Source organism: Dendrobates tinctorius, unplaced genomic scaffold (genome assembly GCF_039654945.1).
Source record: "Dendrobates tinctorius isolate UK_male_01 unplaced genomic scaffold, ASM3965494v1 ptg000384l, whole genome shotgun sequence".
Classification (NCBI taxonomy): domain Eukaryota; kingdom Metazoa; phylum Chordata; class Amphibia; order Anura; family Dendrobatidae; genus Dendrobates; species Dendrobates tinctorius.
Window position 1 is genome coordinate 737,829 of NW_027362050.1, and position 21,495 is coordinate 759,323.

The 21,495-nt window shown below is 45.4% G+C and overlaps 1 protein-coding gene across 3 annotated transcripts; it reads right to left on the reverse strand.

The window, feature by feature from the left end:
- Positions 1–1,862: 1,862 nt before the first annotated feature.
- On the reverse strand, positions 1,863–15,676 carry LOC141076033 (uncharacterized). Of its 3 annotated transcripts, none has more exons than XM_073563290.1 (12): positions 15,587–15,676; positions 11,706–11,880; positions 10,278–10,433; positions 10,056–10,192; positions 7,997–8,136; positions 5,474–5,662; positions 5,297–5,386; positions 4,886–4,975; positions 4,633–4,755; positions 4,108–4,239; positions 2,458–2,574; positions 1,863–2,372 (listed from the first exon to the last, which is right to left on the reverse strand). In XM_073563290.1, the coding sequence occupies exons 2-12, from the start codon at positions 11,864–11,866 to the stop codon at positions 2,247–2,249; spliced, it is 1,461 nt and encodes a 486-aa protein (XP_073419391.1). In that variant the 5' UTR covers positions 11,867–11,880; positions 15,587–15,676; the 3' UTR covers positions 1,863–2,246. The 3 variants fall into 3 exon arrangements, with proteins under 3 accessions (XP_073419391.1, XP_073419392.1, XP_073419390.1); XM_073563291.1 differs by lacking the exon at positions 15,587–15,676 and adding an exon at positions 15,565–15,584; XM_073563289.1 differs by lacking the exon at positions 15,587–15,676 and adding an exon at positions 15,242–15,557.
- Between the last annotated feature and the right edge of the window lie 5,819 nt (positions 15,677–21,495).

Consider the following 21,495-nt stretch of genomic DNA (forward strand, 5'->3'; position numbering starts at 1 on the left):
CTCTTCAGTGTCCCTCCTCTCTGCTGCTGAGTCTCCATCCACTTAGCCTGACAGCTCCTCAGTGTCCCACTTTCCTTCTGCTGACTCTCTGTACAGCCTGTCTGACTGACAGCTCCTCAGTATCCTTGTACCCTGCAGCTGCTGAATTTCTTCCAACCCAACCTAGCAGCTCTTCAGTGTCCCTCCTCTCTGCTGCTGAGTCTCCATCCACCTAGCCTGACATCCTTTCAATTTCCCTCTTTCCTTCTGCTGACTCTCTGTTCAGCTAGTCTGACAGCTCCTCAGTATCCTTGTACCCTGCAGCTGCTGAATTTCTGCTGACCTAACCTAACAGCTCTTCAGTGTCCCTCCTCTCTGCTGCTGAGTCTCCATCCACTTAGCCTGACAGCTCCTCAGTGTTCCACTTTCCTTCTGCTGACTCTCTGTTCAGCCTGACAGCTACTCAGTATCCTTGTACCCTGCAGCTGAATTTCTTCCAACCCAACCTAGCAGCTCTTCAGTGTCCCTCCTCTCTGCTGCTGAGTCTCCATCCACTTAGCCTGACAGCTCCTCAGTGTCCCACTTTCCTTCTGCTGACTCTCTGTTCAGCCTGACAGCTCCTCAGTATCCTTGTACCCTGCAGCTGAATTTCTTCCAACCCAACCTAGCAGCTCTTCAGTGTCCCTCCTCTCTGCTGCTGAGTCTCCATCCACTTAGCCTGACAGCTCCTCAGTGTCCCACTTTCCTTCTGCTGACTCTCTGTTCAGCCTGTCTGACTGACAGCTCCTCAGTATCCTTGTACCCTGCAGCTGCTGAATTTCTTCCAACCCAACCTAACAGCTCTTCAGTGTCCCTCCTCTCTGCTGCTGAGTCTCCATCCACTTAGCCTGACAGCTCCTCAGTGTTCCACTTTCCTTCTGCTGACTCTCTGTTCAGCCTGACTGACAGCTCCTCAGTATCCTTGTACCCTGCAGCTGCTGAATTTCTTCCAACCCAACTTAACAGCTATTCAGTGTCGCTCCTCCCTGCTGCTTAGTCTCTGCCTATCTAGCCCAATTCATAGCTCCTCAGTGTCCCTCCTACGTGCTGACGATTAATCTCTGCCCACCTAGCCTGACTGACAGCTCCTCAGTGTCCTTGTACCCTGCTGCTGCTGAATTTCTACCAACCTAACCTGACAGCTTTTCAGTGTCCCTCCTTCCTGCTGCTTAATCTCTGCCTACCTAGCCCATTTCATAACTCCTCAGTGTACCTCCTCCCTGCATCTGAGTCTCTGCCCACCTAGCTTAACTGACAGCTCCTCAATGACCCTCCTCCTTGCTGCTGCAGGATCTCTGCCCTCCTAGCATAACAGCTCCTCAGTATCCCTCCTCCCTGCTGCTGTTGAATCTCTGCCCACCTAGCCTGTCTGACAGCTCCTCAGGGTCCCTCCTCCCTGCTGCTGTTGAATCTCTGCCCACCTATCCTGTCTGACAGCTCCTCAGTGTCCCTCCTACTTGCTGTTGATGAATCTCTGCCCATCTAGCCTGGGTGAAAAATTCTCAGTGTGCATCCTCCTTTCTGCTATCTCACACTGCTCAGTACAAGCTGCAGCTGTCTTTAAGGCTGGATAGGCAGAGACTGAATACACTTAGACTCCTGAATTTTCTTTATCCGGATTCCTAAACTTCTCATTTCAACATCAGGATTATATGACCATTCTAATGTAGATGATTATAGTAAGTACACCAGTCTCATGGCGTCTAAATGAGATATTTAATAATTTATGCAGTTTGTGGTGTGAAATCTGATGATCGATGTCTATTTTGTTAACTACAATCAGGCAGGTAAATTACAATGGGGAATTAAAATAATAATACCGTGTAGTAAGTAACACTCAGAACTTGTAACAAAGTAACTTTATTGGTATCAGAAGAACAGAAGCACTGATGACATTTCTGTCTCTAGCTCTTAAAGACTTTAGATTGCAATTCTGTCTTTTATAATAAAATATACCATAGAACAATACTTTTTAACATTTTACAAACCTTGACTGTGGAAAGTAACAGTGACTGTGGGAAGTGGGAAGTAACAACCCACTATATGCATTAAAAAAATATTTCTGCAAAGTCTCTGGGGGGGGGATTTCAAAAACATAAGTTGTCGCTGCAAAGTGGTCTACCCGCAAGTTTTGTGCCGTAGCAAAAAGTCAGATTTCCGATTTATTTATTTTTTTAAAAGGAACTCTTTAGAATAATTAAAGTTTGGGGCTGATAGAAGGGCAGCAGTTATGATATGAGATCCAGTGGTTTCTCCGCCAGGAACAGGCCCCAGCGCTGATCGCCCAGACTGCAACGATGAAGCTTTTCCTTCCAACCTTCAATAATGTAGTTGTAATCCTCTTCGGAAAAACTCTATATGGAGGAGAGAGAGAGAGACAGCGTAAGTGATCGTACATCCCTACAGCTCACATCGGCCTCATAGATATAGCTCCGTTACCTCCAGGAACTCCTGCTTTATCTCCTGTGTACGCGCCAGTTCCTTGTTCAGAACATCTACAAACTGTTCTGTCCGATCCAAAGCCTGGACTTTGACAAAACCGACTTTCTCCAAGAACTGCGGAGGGATACAAAGGGTTACAAGGAGACTCCACTACGGGGCACATTCACTATTGTGAGTGCTACTCATGTTAGAGCGTTTTGCTGAAATTTGTCAAAAATTTTGACCCATTAATTATTTATTTAATGCCCCATTTGCGCCTCACTAGAAAAGTTAGTATCACGACTCTATTGTTGGGTGTGCCAGGACCAGGGGCTCCCTCCCTGTCTCTAACGCTAGGGGCGCCCTAGCTCACCCCGTTCCCTGGATTACTTCTGATGGTGAAGATGCCGTGGCCATGTACCTCGCCTTAGCTCCTGAAACCGCCATCAGTCTGTACCCTTCCCCCACTCATGGAAGAGGGGAGTAGTAGTGTACCGTAATACACCAACTAGACTAACAAGGTAATACAAACAGGGATAAAGGAAATTACCAATCATACAAATATACTCTATGCTCTCAACTGAGCAGATTAACATTTGCACTGCTAAAAGAAACCTGCACCGTTTAATCTGAAGGTGAACTGCTTATAATCAGTGCAGGAGCAGGAGAAATCAGACAATGTGGTCTTCTGGCTCCTCTCTATAGCGGTAAACCGTGACGGTTGGAATCGATGAGGTTTAGCTCAGCTGAAATCGGATATGATTTCATGGGGGAAAGTTACCTGGCTAAATGCAGCAGAATACTGAAGCAATTTTATTTACGTAAAAAAAAAAAAAGCAACAAAAAAAAAAACACAACATGTATCACAATCACAAATAGAGATGAGTGAATCTGTTGAAATTAGATTGAATTTACCTTGAATTTAAAAAAAAAATTTAAGGTTCTCTTGAATTTAAATTTTTTGCAACTCGCTCTGAGCATTTTCAGAAAAATGGCAGCCAACTGACCGTCATTTTGCTGAACTGTAGAGTACTGGGAAAAAGATAAAATAAATAATAATAACCATCAATCTTGCAATAGGCTGATGTCCGGTCTCTTCTTTCTGTCGTTCTCCAGTGCGAATTCCTCCTCCGGTTCCAAATAGGCATTTGATGTCACGTCATAATTTATGCATTGCCCAAGGTGCTTGACTAGGTGTTGGGCGACACAAGTTGTGATAACGTGCGTTGTGACGTCAGACGCCTATTTGGAGTAAGGGGGCATCGGAAAGAAGAGGCCAGACGTCGCTGATGACCGGATGGCAGACGGTGACAGGACAGATGAGAGATGCAGTGAGTATTCATTTTTTATTTATTTACTTTAAACTCTTTGTTTAATAAGGTTCTGGGGTCTATAAAGATCCCAAAGAATAATAAAGAACATTATATTCACATTGCTCGAATTTGGTAATTATTCAATCTGGCAAATTGGAATCTCGGCAGATTTGCCGATCCCTATTCATAATATTGAACAGGCGCCATGTTATACCACATCCCACCTGTAGTGGCCGCCTGCTGCTTTCCCCACTGATGCCTATTGTCCAGATGGGAAAAAGTTTTTTAACTTTAAAATATTAATATTATAACTACCATATTCTGTAAGAGACGTACCCAGAACCATTTGACTTACCTGGCCATACTCCTTGGGTGTATACAGAATATATCCTCTCTGCTTCACATACTCCTCAAACACTGGAGACCAAGGCCGTTCACCGCAGCAGTAATCTGTGATTAAGAGCTTCCCTCCGGGTTTCAGCCAAGTCTATAGGAAAAAAAACAAAACATCACAATAATGGAAAAGTAAAAATTACAATTCTTATCGAGTACCTAAACTTTTCATTTTTCATTTATTTTTATACTTTTGTCCATAGTGGAAAGTTATGAAAATTTGCAAATCACTTTATTAGGGTATTTTTCGTCATTCCTGTAAAAAAAAAAATGCATGTAAGTGGCTTCCAATTCCCAACTTTTCCCAAGTCTATTTGCCTTTATGTGCAATGATATCATTTGGAGTACAGATGATGGCAGTGATGAGTCAGCTCAGCACTTGTGTTGTTGCAGGAGATCGTTTTGAGGAGGAGACACGAGCTGAAACATCACTGCCAGCATCTGTACTCCAAATTTCAAAGTTACTCAAGTTTTTATTGGCTCTTACAAAGAATTTCCTGAAAAGTGCTCCCTTGTCATTAATGTGGAGGATGGTGTCCCGGCTGTACACCACATCAAATGACGCTTCGGGGAAGACCCTTCTTGTGGCATCTCCCATTTCAAACTGCACCTGTGGGAGGGAATGAGAAGAGGCGTTTATCTATCTTAATAATAATAATAATCAGATTACAGATATCAGGTCGCATCTACCAGCGCTGAAATTTTTCCACCTATCCAACGGGATCAGTCCCATAACTCACCTTTGGAGTCTTCTCCATGATAGCTCTCTCCATGGCAATCTCCACCATGTTAAATGACAGGTCCATCCCGAGGACGTCAACTCCATATGTCTGTCGAGAGTAAAAAAAAAAACCTTAAAAGTATCCAAAACTTTGGCTATGTATAGAAGTGTTACTCCATAATTATAAGAAATCAAATAAATGTATATAAACAATAAAATGTTTTATTGAGGTACAAAACTATGCAATAAAACATAAAAATAATTAAAATCAAGAAACAATGAAAGGAAGGGGAGGCCGATGAGAGACACAAAATAATGAAGATAAGAAGACAACACAAAGGGTAACTACCAGATGGGAAAATTCTGCCAAGGAATGATGATGACATGTATGTGTAAGGACTCATGAATGAGTGTAACGATGTGGCCCTACCTTGGCCATATAGAAGTCTCCTCCGCCGATGCCACAGCCTACATCAATGACCCGCTGCCCAGGGACCAGATTAAGCATGGCAATAAACTCCTGCAAGTGAAGAAAAGAGATGATTTCCTGCATCTTAGGGACAGTATCACCCAAGCCCCTAATATTCTTCTTCTGCACTGTCCTTACCTTGGTGGTCTCCAGTCCTCCAGTGCTCACAAAGCCGTCCCCGAATATCTTCTCGTATCGGAGTATTCCTTTCCGAGAATACTGCTGGTTATCAAGGAACTGCTGAAACGTCGTATAACCCTGGTGCCCATCGGCGGCTCGTGGGACTTTCTGAAGCATCCAGCAAACTTGGTTCTGGTTCTTCTTTATCTGTAGAGCATAGATAATACACAACATAGAAGAGGAGAAGTCGTATGATGGCAGTGATACAAGATAAGAGTATAGGAAATTAAAATAAAAAACACATGGAAAAGTGGAATAGATTTACGCGGGACAGAAACAGTTTATTGTGGATCTGACCTCAAATTTCACGGCGAATCCGCAGCAACATCAACATTTTAGATGTGTTTTTAGGGCAGATGTGCTACAAATTTTATTTAATGTAAATGATGAAATCGGCAAATAACATCCACAAGAAGTATTGATTTAAAATCTGCCTCTCGTGTCCAGTTAGCAATGTTATTATTTTTTTGCAGCTATCCGTTTCCCTCTAAAGGGGTTCTCCTACTAAATACATTAATCGACCTAACCACAGCATAAAAGATTGCTGGAGTACAATCAATGGACCGCCTGCCCATCCGGGGAAAAGGGGTCCCAAAGTCTGTAGCAATGCATGCTTTATAGGAGATAGTTTGTGATTGTATATATTAGCTGATTAAAGGGAATCTGTCACCTATTTTTTTGCCTATAAACTGCCGGCACCGCCATCAGAGGCTTATCTACAGCATTCTGTACTGTAGATAAGCCCCCGATGTAACCTGAAAGAGAAGAAAAAGGAGTTATATTAATACTCACCCAGGGGCGGTCCAGGTCCGGTTCAGGTCCGGAGGGAGTCGCGGTCAGGTCCGGCGCCTCCCATCTTGTAGCGATGACGTCCTCTTCTTTCCTGCCTGTCGCAGCTCCGGCGCAGGCGCACTACTCTGCCCTGTTGAGGGCAGAGCAGAGTAATGCAGTGCGCAGGCGCTGGACCTCTTCTGGCACCTGCACACTGCAGTATCCTGCTCTGCCCTCAACAGGGCAGAGCAGTACGCCTGCGCCGGAGCTGCGACAGGCAGGAAAGAAGAGGACGTCATCACTACAAGATGGGAGGCGCCGGACCTCCCCTGGGTGAGTATAATACAACTCCTTTTTCTTCTCTTTCTGTAATGCTGTAGATAAGCCCCTGATGGCGGTGCGGGCAGCTTATAGGCAAAAAAAATAGGTGACAGATTCCCTTTTAAAGGACTTCTATCACCAAATTGCAACACACTATTAAATAGACCTCTTACACCTGATGAAGCTGGTGTCCTAACTTTGAAAATACAGGTTAGAATTTCTTTATAGTCATTTTTGAAACTTTACATGACAAAAACTAAAATCAGAATTCTACCTAATCTCACAAAATGCCCATTCTAAGACCAAAATTATACAACCAATGTGATGTGGAAATTCAAAGTAGGTACACCAGCCTCATCAGGTCTAAGGGCGTGTGCACACGCTGCGGATTCTGCTGCGGTTCCGCAGCGGTTTTGGCCGCTGTGGGTCCGCAGCAGTTTTTGCTGCGGTGTACAGTACCATTATTCCCTATGGGAATAAAAAACTGCAGTGCAGACGGTGCAAATTTTTCCGCGGTTTTGAAACCGCAGAAAGAATTGACATGTCAATTCTTTCTGCGGACTCCGCTGCGGTTTGCCATCTCCTCCATTGAGGAGATGAAAAACCGCAGGGCAAAACCGCAGGATAATCCACAGGTAAAACCGCAGGTCTTCTGACCTGCGGATTTACCTGCGGATTTTACAAAAACCGCGCGGCTAAATCCGCACTACAATCCGCAGCGTGTGCATGTACCCTAAGGGATCTTTTTTAGTATATTATGCAGTCTGTATTGTGAAGTCTGGTGACAGACCTCCTTTAAAAGGTTTGTCCCAAATTCTCCATCAAAAGCACACTACTCCCTTGTCTCCTGCTTGCCAGGCAACAATGCATTCATGATTGACTGACAGTTTGTGTGGTTGCACAGATGATCCAAACTGTGCCTTAATCCATGCTGCTAACAGAGGTAAATCTGCAGCATTGGACCAAGCAATGTGGCCATGATCAGAGCAGCACTTACAAGCTCTATTGAAATTGCGCTCCTTGCCTAGGAGACCAGCCACCACTTCAGAGGTGGCTGGTAACGTAAGCAGAAAGCTGTACATAATAACATTAAAATGTTCTCTTTTCTTGAAAACCAAGAGGATTTTTAATGACAGGTAAATTGCAAAGTTGTTGATTTTACAAGCACTTTTGCAATTTTACACATTTAGGCTACGTTCACACTAGGTGTTTTTTATGTGTTTTTTAATGCAAATTTTCAGCTGCGTCTTACAGTGCCAGCAAAGATTATAAGATTTCAGAAATCTCATGGACACAGCTTGTTTTTTTTTTGTCATCAGTATGTTCGGGTATTATTGAATGTGTGACCACCACAGTAGGAAGAAACATAAGTAGACACTGCCGTCTCACCTTTATATAGGTCTCCACAGACTTGGACATCACAATCTCAAAACCGTTGTCTCCAGACTTCGAAGTGACAGATGTGAGGAGGTGATTATACTGAGCAGGTGTACGGTACACCGTAGGGTTAAATGTCCGTTCACAGTCCCCTAAAATCAAAGAATTTTATCCATTAATTTCTGCACAAAAACAGCGACAAAAACGCAGCTATCCCAGTAATGACGGGCACAGAGGTCATCAGCAGACCCCCCGGCTGTCATGACAAAACCCAATGGAGACCCACGATCACATCACGGACACACCAAAAGGTATAGGGGTGTAGGAGGGGGGGATTTACCTTTACCACACTACTCCCCACTCTGGATACCCGTGTTTGGTGGTTTCTGGTGAAGTGAGAAGTGTAAGGGGTGTCCCGGGACCATGTAATGCCTCACTCTCTTCCTTAGTGTTGTAATACTGCTGCTATGTACATAATGTGATGTATATAACTCCTACTTTGCGTACATGTTATTAGGGAAAGTGTGGTACCCATTTATGGCCACTAGATGGGGCAGTATAGTAGATATAATATAGTATATTGAAATCAGAAAACAGTTAAACATAGGAGGGGTCAGCTGCAGCTAAGAGAGGAGGAACTTCCTCAAAGTAGTCAGTCGGGCCAGGGTGCCCAAACCGCCTGCACGGGCTATAGAGCCCGGAATGATAGAAGTGACCAGGCAACGTTTGTTAAGGGAGAAGCCCAGCCATCCGCAGCACCAGGCCAGATCAGCAGCGGACCACAGCAGTCTTGGAACAGAAGCTTAAGACAGAAACAGTGACAGGATGGGGACACAGGTGGCTCCAAAATGTGGCAACTTATTGCATGGGCTGATGCCCTCAGATCTGGGGCGAAATGGCTGAGGGAACCCCAAGATGCAGTGAATTTGGACCGGGAGGACGCTGTGTTAGGAGACAGTACAGAAGGGCAGGTCACTCTCTGTGGCAACTGACTTTGGAGGATGATGCTCTCATGTCTGGGGCGAAACAGACTAGGGAATGTCTAACCGTAGCAGAGCTGAACAGGGAGGACGCTGAGGAACCGTATTAGACGGTCCGACCCGGGTACGTGCTGTGTGACTGAGAGAGAGGTGCAGGGAAAGAGGAAGAAATGTGCAATGTGGAACCTGTTGTTAATGCTGTGAAGAATATGAATGTGCTGCGTAAAGAAACCAGTAAAGTTGTTCATTCGAAAGTTGAAGTGGACTGTGTCTCTATTCATGCGGAAACGTCTATAGGGAGCCTTCAGCAACGCAGAGAAGACCCTGACGGTGCAGAAAGTGAAGCCACAGGTATGCAGAGTAATGGACACTATTTTCATGTGATGGGAGGCCAGGGCACAAATACACCGGTGTCCTCGGCCATGACTATGGCCCTGGTCCTCCCTCACAGGAGTATAGCACTTGAATGTGCAGTTGTCCCCTCATTGCATTTCTAGGCTGGGCCTGCATAGATGCTATCTAGTATTATTTTTGTGAGCATCTAGAATAGACCCACTAGTTTCAATAGTAAAACCATTGTTAATGCACCAGTCCAAATCTTTGTGTATAAGGGTAAGGTCATTTGGATATATGGACCGAACGGGCATTTATTCAAAAAGCTGTGCTGTAAATAATACAAGAGTATAAGCTTTTTTTCTGAAAATAAACCCACACATTGATTTGGATTAGAAAGTTGCATCAATTTTTTTGCACAATAATCATGACACTTTAGCACTTTTTTATTAGGTTATTTTGTAACCTTTTTTATTACATAACTAAGCTATACGCTGTTGGAGAGGGAAGGGAGCCCTGAGAACGGCTTCTTTACTTACGGCATCCACGGTTCTTGTTTTGATTAGCTGGCCTTGCGCGATGTCACATGTGCTTCATACCGCAATGATGACATCATCCCAGGCCGGCTAATCAAAGGAAGAGTCACTGATGGAGTCAAGAAGGAGGCAGTTCTCAGAGCTCCCATCCGGCGGCCACAGATTACTGAAGCAGCCGATGGGCCGGGTCCTCGCCCCGACTCTAATGCTCTATGCACTCACCTGACTGAAAAAAGCAGGACTCTCTAAAGAAGAGATAGCCACCCGGTCTGAGCCATCCCAACATCTTCTCAGTCAAGACCACTAACTCTTCATCCGTCAAGTACATGAAGAGCCAGTTGGAGAAGATGAAGTCGAAACTGAGGAGAAGAAAGGTGGCATGAAAATCTGCACGTTCCTTGGACGTCTATCAAGGTGCCATATTGATCTGACGTCACAACTCACGTGCCGTCTGGAAAGTCCAGCAGAGTGACATCGGCTTGTAGAAAGGTAATGTTCCCACGGTGAACGTTGTCTTCACGATTCTTGTCGATAAAGTTCTGCATGAAGTCCACCGCGGTGACACTGCTCGCCAACTTGGCCAAGTGTCCTGTATAACGACTGGCGAAAATGTTTGGGGGTGAATAAAAAGTTTAGTAAGAGAACATTCTAAATCTCAGCAGACTACACGTCCCTTAAGAAGAATGTATCTTCACAAAATAACCTAATTATTATTTTTAAAAAAATTGCCAATGTTTTTTCTTTCATTCATATCATGAACTTTATTAATAAACAAAATCAGCAATCTTCCAATTTTCATATTGACCACTGGGACTTTTTTTTAGACTCCTACTTCCTGTTCTTTCAGGAAGAGTTTTCAGAAGGCTCCTTATCATCAGAGACAGGAATAAAATGACAGGTAACAAGTCTATGGACGGCAGATAACACAGGATCCATCAATCACAACGATAGGCGATTTCACAACTGTCCTTCCCTTCACAATGACCTTTGCACATGCTCATGAGGCGTTTCAATAAGGTCAGAGTCTGTTCATTGCTGCTAATGTACATCTGAATTTCCTGAAACAACAGGACGTTATAGAGTCTAAAAAAAAGCCCTAGTGGCCAATGTGAAATTTGGAAGATGTATAGTTATTATCTTTTTTTAATACATATTGTGATATAGAAAAAAAAACACTGCCAAAAATGACTAAAAAATACCCTCTACAGGGGTAGTTCAGTCTCCAAAAAATCTTACTTCTGCACTGGATAGGTGATAATTTTTAGACCCAAGGCAAGTCAATGGCTCTATAGAAAAAAATTATAGCAAACATGTCATCCATGCGCTGTTTTATTTTACTGTTTAATGGATAGGAGAAGATGAGATTTTTCATTCGTAAAAAACAGATGCAACAAGGACTGTAAAAATTAACACCCTGACCAAAAAATGCATCCGAAACACTGAATAAAATTGGAACATTTTTCACACATGAGAAAAATAAGAGGATGCATTAAACTGGCCATAAGGGAGCACGTGAGACCGGTCAGTCCAATCAATTCATCCTCCCATGGTTGTGATCCCAGGAAAAAAACATAGATGTAAGTCAATGTTTCTGACAATCAATGGGGGAACAAGAAATGGGATTCACACTAATCTAAAAATTATCGACCATCCAATGTAGAGGTAAAAAAGAAAACTTTGTAAACAGGAAATCCCCTTTAAGGGTTTGTGTTCACTCCTGCAATCTGATCCTGCAATGGCAATATTCAGCAGAGGACATCGACAGTAGTCCAACCATTTTTATTCTATACACTAGAAATCTAATGATCGGGCAGATCGTACAAAGGCAGAGAATGACTCGTCTTACACCAAAGAACAGATTGCTCCTCTTACCCTATCCCAGCCCCAAGCTCCAGAACATTCAATCCATCTAAGCACGGCAGCAGCGAGATGATCTCCGGCTTCTCCTCTTTCGATAAGAGTGCAGCACTTGAATCGAGCATCATCTCTTCTACTGTGGCATCCCTGGAATGCTCTTCCCAAAACTGAGTCATTGTTTGTCTCACCTCTGCAAGGAAAAAAGAAAAAAGAAATGTTAAAATGTTAAAGGGACAGATTTCCTCTTAAAATCTACCTAAATGACTAGAGCCCAATGCCCCATTACCCAAACTTTGGAAATGTTTTCATCTTACGTGTACGGGGACCGATGGGAATTAAAGGGTTTCTCCCGGCTTATGATAATAAAATAGTCCATCAATATGGGATTTGTGGGGGTCCAACATCTGGAACCACCATGATTTGCTGTTATTACCGCCATGGGCTGCTAAATGCGAATGCTGAACAGAGCGGCGCTGCACAGCTTCATTCAATGTGGGGTGGCTAATGCTGGAAACTGCACCACAGCCTCTAGTCAAAAGGGTATCTAGTGTTGGACCCTCACTGATCTGATATTTTTTACTAGTGGCGTAACTAGAGTCTGATGGACCCTGGTGCAAGATTTGGACCAGGGCACCCTCCCATCCTGGTATATGTTTATGTTCGCTATCCTGGTATATATGTCCCTTTTCCCTGCATATATATATATGCACCCCATCCTTTTATATATGTCCACCGTTCTGGTATATATGTACCCCTTCCTGGCCCCATTCTTGTGTGTATATATATATATATATATATATATATATATATATATATATATCCTCCATCCTGGTATGTATGGTCAACATCCTGCTATATATATCCCCCATTCTGGTATGTATATCCCCCATCCTGATCTGTATATCCCCCATATTGATATACAGTATATATCCCTCATTCTGGTATATATATCTCCCGTCCTAGTATGCATATCCCTCATCCTGGTATATATATATCCCCCATCCTGGTATATATCCCCCCCATCTTGGCATATTTGTCCCCCATCCTGGCATGTATATCCCCCACCCTGGTATATATATCCCCCACTCTGGTATACATATCCCCTATCCTGGTATATATATCCCCCATCCTGGTATATATGTCCCCCATCCTGGTATGTATATCCCCCACCCTGGTATATATATCCCCCACCCTGGTATATATATCCTCCACCCTGGTATGTATATCCCCGATCCTGGTATGTATATCCCCCATCCTGGTGTATATATCCTCCACCCTGGTATATATATCCTCCATCCTGGTATGTATATCCCCCACCCTGGTATATATATCCCCCACCCTGGTATATATATCCCCCATTCTGGTATGTATATCCCCCACCCTGGTATATATATCCTCCACTCTGGTATGTATAGCCTCCATCCTGGTATGTATATCCCCCATCCTGGTGTATATATCCTCCACCCTGGTATGTATATCCCCCACCCTGGTATATATATCCTCCACCCTGGTATGTATATCCTCCATCCTGGTATGTATATCCTCCACCCTGGTATGTATAGCCTCCATCCTGGTATGTATATCCCCCATCCTGGTGTATATATCCTCCACCCTGGTATGTATATCCCCCATCCTGGTATATATATCCTCCATCCTGGTATATATATCCTCCATCCTGGTATGTATATCCTCCACCCTGGTATATATATCCTCCATCCTGGTATGTATATCCCCCACCCTGGTATGTATATCACCCACCCTGGTATATATATCCCCCACCCTGGTATATATATCCTCCATCCTGGTATATATATCCCCCACCCTGGTATATATATCCTCCATCCTGGTATGTATATCCCCCATCCTGGTGTATATATCCTCCACCCTGGTATGTATATCCCCCATCCTGGTATATATATCCTCCATCCTGGTATATATATCCTCCATCCTGGTATGTATATCCTCCACCCTGGTATATATATCCTCCATCCTGGTATGTATATCCCCCACCCTGGTATGTATATCACCCACCCTGGTATATATATCCCCCACCCTGGTATATATATCCTCCATCCTGGTATATATATCCTCCATCCTGGTATGTATATCCTCCATCCTGGTATGTATATCCCCCACCCTGGTATGTATATCCTCCATCCTGGTATGTATATCCCCCACCCTGGTATATATATCCTCCATCCTGGGATGTATATCCTCCACCCTGGTATGTATATCCCCCACCCTGGTATATATATCCCCCACCCTGGTATATATATCCTCCATCCTGGGATGTATATCCCCCATCCTGGTGTATATATCCTCCACCCTGGTATATATATCCTCCATCCTGGGATGTATATCCCCCATCCTGGTATATATATCCTCCATCCTGGGATGTATATCCCCCATCCTGGTATATATATCCTCCATCCTGGGATGTATATCCCCCATCCTGGTATGTATATCCCCCACCCTGGTATATATATCCTCCATCCTGGTATATATATCCTCCATCCTGGGATGTATATCCCCCATCCTGGTATGTATGTTCCCCATGATGATTGAAGACAATACTGGCTTCAGCGAGCCCCCACCCACACGGGCCGGTTGTGACCTTTGCAACTATGGTCGTTATGCCCCTGTTAATAACTTGTCCTAAAATTAGGTTATCAATATCAGATGCCCTGAGACCCCTTTACTTAATAGGGAGTGAAAATGTCAAAATAAACTATACTCGCCAGTGATCTCCTTACAACGATTACATTCTGGATGAATTTCTGCTCTAAAATTGTTTACAATATTTTTCCAGATTTCGAGGTCTCAGGACCCCCACAATATAGACCTGCAAGATGGATCAGTGTTCAGGACACAGCTCGTGGGGAAAAAGCGCCCCAGCTGCTCGGCCTCCTGCAAACATTCCAGGAACTCAGGAGAGCGGAAGATCCCAGCCTGAGACAATCACAGACTGCACAGCAAGGCAGAAAATAGGGGCTCAGATTCCCCAGCCCTAAAGTGGCGCTGCCAGGACCCAACCTGCCGGCAGCTTTAGAGTAATGGGACATGAACACCACGATAAAAGATCCCACCACCTGTCTGCAGATCACGTGCTGGCAATCTACTGTACAAATTCCTAGGAATGCTGAGACTTCTTGTAGTTCAAAACCATTCAAACTATGCATATACCACACTGAATGGTATATAAAGCTGTACAAAATCTAAAAATACAAAAGAAAGTACTTTAATGAACTCCCTGGACTGGAGAATGGACGTCACAGACAGTCTCATAACACTATATATATATACTGACTGTTACGCAAATAAGTCACAAAAATAAACATCGATTTTTTTTTTTTTTCGCCCCGGACATAATAATTTTCTAACAAAGAAAAAGAAAAAATTTTCAAATCTTTTCCAGCACAACTTTAACTTGGTAGAAAGTTTTTCCCGGACCTGAGAACAGGGCGCAGATGTAGTTATAAAGATATAAATGCAATCGGATGGTAAAACCTTACCCCTGATGACATCACCCAGTCCCCATCCCCGTCACTCACCATTTGCCATGTTTGCTGCTGCAGTATGACGTCACAGGAGCAGAAGTATAAATAAATGATCGTCTACAGTGTTATGCAGCACAATCTACAATAATGTATATATACTCTACCTATAAATATGTCTTATATCTAGCACAGTGTATAAGGTAACGCTGAATGAGTGCAGCTCCTGACTATCACTGTATGTATGGCTACTCTAGTTCTGCTGAAGCTCCTGCTGTATCTATTATATCTCCTGCCCCGAGGCCTCATTCGCACGACTATTCGTGGAAATGAGGAAAGAAAAGCAATAATCGCTATTTATAAGGCAAAGTCTGCGCCACCTCTAGAATGACAGCGACTCACGTGACGTCACGGGAGCATGTGTCGCTCATGAAGGATCCGATTCAAAGAGCCGGCTCCCCGCTGGGAACGAAATGAGCCGGCTCTGCACTGTGAACGAGCCGGTTCTTTTTTTTTTTCTTTTTCTGGCGCCAGGCAGTGGCAGTGACTCAACTGGGAGGAGGCGGAGCTGTCAGGAGCCAGAGAGGGAAATGTGTGCTGTCTGTGCTGGAGTGAGTAGAAATATTTACAGTGATACACTCCTCCTAGCTTCAGACATGCATGGCATACAGAATATGGCATGTGACTGTAGAGGGGTTAAACTCAAGTGACTCAGCAAGTTGGTCTCATGTATAGTATAGTATAGTATTAAGGCCCCGTCACACATAGCGACTTACCAGCGATATCAACATGTCAGGATCGCTGGTGAGTCGCTATGTGATCGCTGGTGAGCTGTCAGACAGGCAGCTTCACCAGTGATCAGCACAGCGACGCCGAGCGCCCGGCATCGCTGTGTTCAGCGCTGATTCTTGTCAACAATAGAATTAAAATAAAAAATATTGTTATTCTCACCTTCCGACGTCCCGCGCAGCATCCCGCCTCTCCACGGTCCAGTCCCAGTAATCCTTTGCGAGAATTACCATGATGATGTCTGTTCTCACGGGATCGCGCCGTCTCGCGGTCATTCTTACAAAGGATCACTGGGACCGGGAGCATGGAGAGAGGCGGGAATGCTGCGCGGGACGCCGGAAGGTGAGAATAGTAATGTTTTTTATTTATTTTTTTATTATTTTATCGCTGATCGCTGGTCTCCCGCCTGTCACACGCAGCGATGCGTGCTGGCCAGCGGGAGATCAGCGACGAAAGAAATGTCCAGAGGTTCCCCAGAGCGATCAGCGATACCGGCAGGGGGGCCGCTCGCTGATCGCTGTCACACACAGCCATCTCGCTGGTGAGATCGCTGTGTGTGACGGGGCCTTTATTTAAAGTCAGCCGACTCAGCTCAGCATCAGCAGCAGTGCAGCACTGAGTGCGGAGGATTCCGGACAGTCACACAGGACAGAAACCCTACAGGGAGAATCGGCAGGTCTTGCTGAGGGTAAGCAATATAATAAAGTGATTTCAGGCAAGACTGTGCAGAGATCTAGGTCCAGCCCCAATAATTAGGCCATGTGCACACATAATTTTTGGTGCTGCGGATTTGGAAAAGTCTGCAGGTAAAAAAGACCTGCGGATTAGCCTGCGGTTTCACATCTCTACAATGGAGGTTTGAAACCACAGCAGAATCCGCCCAAAGAATTGACATGCTGTGGATTTGAACCCGCAGCAAATCTGCACGGAAAAATCTCCAGCATGTGCACAGCGTTTTTCAGTTTACCATTGAAAACAATGGTACTGCACAACGCACCTAAAGCTGCTGTGGAGCCTGAAACGCTGCGGATCCGCAGCAGAATCCGCACCGTGTGCACATGGCCTTATAGGGTAAGCTGGTCTCACACTTGCATATTTTGGCTGCACACGGATTCGTTTTCGTCTCCATTGACTTTCACTGGTGACGGATGGGTCTGTGCATCCAGTTGTCACCGTTTTCCCACAGATCCGCATGTCTGCATATTTTATCAGATGCACAAAAACGCAACTTGTTGCAGTTTTGTGTCATATGAAAAACACGCAGGCACAGGGAGACGCACGGATCCGCGGCTACACGTCTGGAATTAACTTGGAGATCTATGGAGCACGGATCCAGGACAACACGGGTCCATGTGCAGGGATCTGTGTTGTTGCACTGATGCTCGGAAGCGAGGGATGTGCTGTATGGGACCAGTCTGCAGACATAATATAGACTATGTCCGCATGCTGCTCTGTCATACAGTGATCTTTCCCGCCTCACTAGAAGGGCTTGTGCCCTGTGTTATAGTGTGGTAATGATAATAAAATGTATTGGGAGCATGTATATAACATGAGGACACCTGGTTAGGAGCAGGAGCCTGATCACAAGAGCTGACAATCTGAGGACACAGCAATGCTGAATAACAGTCTACACTGCGTCACTAGATCCTTATACAGGGGTATAATGAGGCCTCACTGTACAGGAGAGACCGGAGCGAGGAGCGGGGGCCTGATCAAAAGAGCTGACAATCTGAGGAGACAGCAATGCTGAATAACAGTCTGCACTGCGTCACTAGATCCTTATACAGGGGTATAATGAGGCCTCACTGTACAGGAGAGACCAGAGCGAGGAGCAGGGGCCTGATCACAAGAGCTGACAATCTGAGGAAACAGCAATGCTGAATAACAGTCTACACTGCGTCACTAGATCCTTATACAGGGGTATAATGAGGCCTCACTGTACAGGAGAGAGAAGAGCAAGGAGCAGAGGCCTGATCACAAGAGCTGACAATCTGAGGAAACAGCAATGCTGAATAACAGTCTACACTGCATCACTAGATCCTTATACAGGGGTATAATGAGGCCTCACTGTACAGGAGAGACCAGAGCGAGGAGCAGGGGCCTGATCACAAGAGCTGACAATCTGAGGAAACAGCAATGCTGAATAACAGTCTACACTGCGTCACTAGATCCTTATACAGGGGTATAATGAGGCCTCACTGTACAGGAGAGAGAAGAGCAAGGAGCAGAGGCCTGATCACAAGAGCTAACAATCTGAGGAAACAGCAATGCTGATTAACAGTCTACACTGCATCACTAGATCCTTATACAGGGGTATAATGAGGCCTCACTGTACAGGAGAGACCAGAGCGAGGAGCCGGGGCCTGATCACAGGAGCTCACAATCTGAGGAAACAGCAATGCTGAATAACAGTCTAAACTGCCTCACTAGATCCTTATACAGGGGTATAATGAGGCCTCACTGTACAGGAGAGACCAGAGCGAGGAGCAGGGGCCTGATCACAAGAGCTGACAATCTGAGGAAACAGCAATGCTGAATAACAGTCTACATTGCGTCACTAGATCCTTATACAGGGGTATAATGAGGCCTCACTGTACAGGAGAGACCGGAGCGAGGAGCAGGGGCCTGATCACAAGAGCTGACAATCTGAGGAAACAGCAATGCTGAATAACAGTCTACACTGCGTCACTAGATCCTTATACAGGGGTATAATGAGGCCTCACTGTACAGGAGAGACCGGAGCGAGGAGCAGGGGCCTGATCACAAGAGCTGACAATCTGAGGACACAGCAATGCTGAATAACAGTCTACACTGCGTCACTAGAGCCTTATACAGGGGTATAATGAGGCCTCACTGTACAGGAGAGACCGGAGCGAGGGGCAGGGGCCTGATCACAAGAGCTGACAATCTGAGGACACAGCAATGCTGAATAACAGTCTACACTGCGTCACTAGAGCCTTATACAGGGGTATAATGAGGCCTCACTGTACAGGAGAGACCGGAGCGAGGAGCAGGGGCCTGATCACAAGAGCTGACGATCTGAGGAAACAGCAATGCTGAATAACAGTCTACACTGCCTCACTAGATCCTTATACAGGGGTATAATGAGGCCTCACTGTACTGGAGAGACCAGAGCGAGGAGCAGGGGCCTGATCACAAGAGCTGACAATCTGAGGAGACAGCAATGCTGAATAACAGTCTACACTGCGTCACTAGATCCTTATACAGGGGTATAATGAGGCCTCACTGTACAGGAGAGACCAGAGCGAGGAGCAGGGGCCTGATCACAAGAGCTGACAATCTGAGTCTACACTGCGTCACTAGATCCTTATACAGGGGTATAATGAGGCCTCACTGTACAGGAGAGACCGGAGCGAGGAGCAGGGGCCTGATCACAAGAGCTGACAATCTGAGGAGACAGCAATGCTGAATAACAGTCTACACTGCGTCACTAGATCCTTATACAGGGGTATAATGAGGCCTCACTGTACAGGAGAGACCGGAGCGAGGAGCAGGGGCCTGATCACAAGAGCTGACAATCTGAGGAGACAGCAATGCTGAATAACAGTCTACACTGCGTCACTAGATCCTTATACAGGTGTAGAATGAGGCCTCACTGTACAGGAGAGACCGGAGCGAGGAGCCGGGGCCTGATCACAAGAGCTGACAATCTGAGGAAACAGCAATGCTGAATAACAGTCTACACTGCGTCACAAGATCCTTATACAGGGGTATAATGAGGCCTCACTGTACAGGAGAGACCGGAGCGAGGAGCAGGGGCCTGATCACAAGAGCTGACAATCTGAGGAGACAGCAATGCTGAATAACAGTCTACACTGCGTCACTAGATCCTCATACAGGTGGAGAATGAGGCCTCACTGTACAGGAGAGACCGGAGCGAAGAGTTCCGGCCTCCTCCACACCTGACTAGATTTAGGACACAAGGACGGGAGTCACGTGCTGACCCTACACATCGTGGTTACTATAGGTACCGTTCCAGCAGCTTGATTACAAAGGCAAACCTATACCACTTATACATACACCTCAAAACCAAGGATCTAGTCATATCCCTGATGAAAGCTCGAGAAGTAGAGCTGAAACGTTGGATTGTAACACCACCCATTTTTGGATTGTAACACCACCCTTTTTTTCACAATCAATAAAATCACAACAATTAAAGACTGTCGTTGAGAAGACTTTACTTTCATGTTATTAGTGTGCCGGGGTTACTCCTATACTTTGATCACAAGAGCTGACAATCTGAGGAGACAGCAATGCTGAATAACAGTCTACACTGTGTCACTAGATCCTTATACAGGTGTAGAATGAGGCCTCACTGTACAGGAGAGACCGGAGCGAGGAGCCGGGGCCTGATCACAAGAGCTGACAATCTGAGGAAACAGCAATGCTGAATAACAGTCTACACTGCGTCACTAGATCCTTATACAGGTGTAGAATGAGGCCTCACTGTACAGGAGAGACCGGAGCGAGGAGCCGGGGCCTGATCACAAGAGCTGACAATCTGAGGAGACAGCTATGCTGAATAACAGTCTACACTGCGTCACTAGATCCTTATACAGGGGTATAATGAGGCCTCACTGTACAGGAGAGACCGGAGCGAGGAGCAGGGGCCTGATCACAAGAGCTGACAATCTGAGGAGACAGCAATGCTGAATAACAGTCTACACTGCGTCACTAGATCCTTATACAGGGGTATAATGAGGCCTCACTGCACAGGAGAGACCGGAGCGAGGAGCAGAGGCCTGATCACAAGAGCTGACAATCTGAGGAGACAGCAATGCTGAATAACAGTTTACACTGCGTCACTAGATCCTTATACAGGGGTATAATGAGGCCTCACTGTACAGGAGAGACCGGAGCGAGGAGCGGGGGCCTGAGCACAAGAGCTGACAATCTGAGGACACAGCAATGCTGAATAACAGTTTACACTGCGTCACTAGATCCTTATACAGGGGTATAATGAGGCCTCAGTGTACAGGAGAGACCGGAGCGAGGAGCCGGGGCCTGATCACAAGAGCTGACAATCTGAGGAGACAGCAATGCTGAATAACAGTTTACACTGCGTCACTAGATCCTTATACAGGGGTATAATGAGGCCTCACTGTACAGGAGAGACCGGAGCGAGGAGCCGGGGCCTGATCACAAGAGCTGACAATCTGAGGAGACAGCAATGCTGAATAACAGTCTACACTGCGTCACTAGATCCTTATACAGGGGTATAATGAGGCCTCACTGTACAGGAGAGACCAGAGCGAGGAGCAGGGGCCTGATCACAAGAGCTGACAATCTGAGGAAACAGCAATGCTGAATAACAGTCTACACTGCGTCACTAGATCCTTATACAGGGGTATAATGAGGCCTCACTGCACAGGAGAGACCGGAGCGAGGAGCAGGGGCCTGATCACAAGAGCTGACAATCTGAGGAGACAGCAATGCTGAATAACAGTTTACACTGCGTCACTAGATCCTTATACAGGGGTATAATGAGGCCTCACTGTACA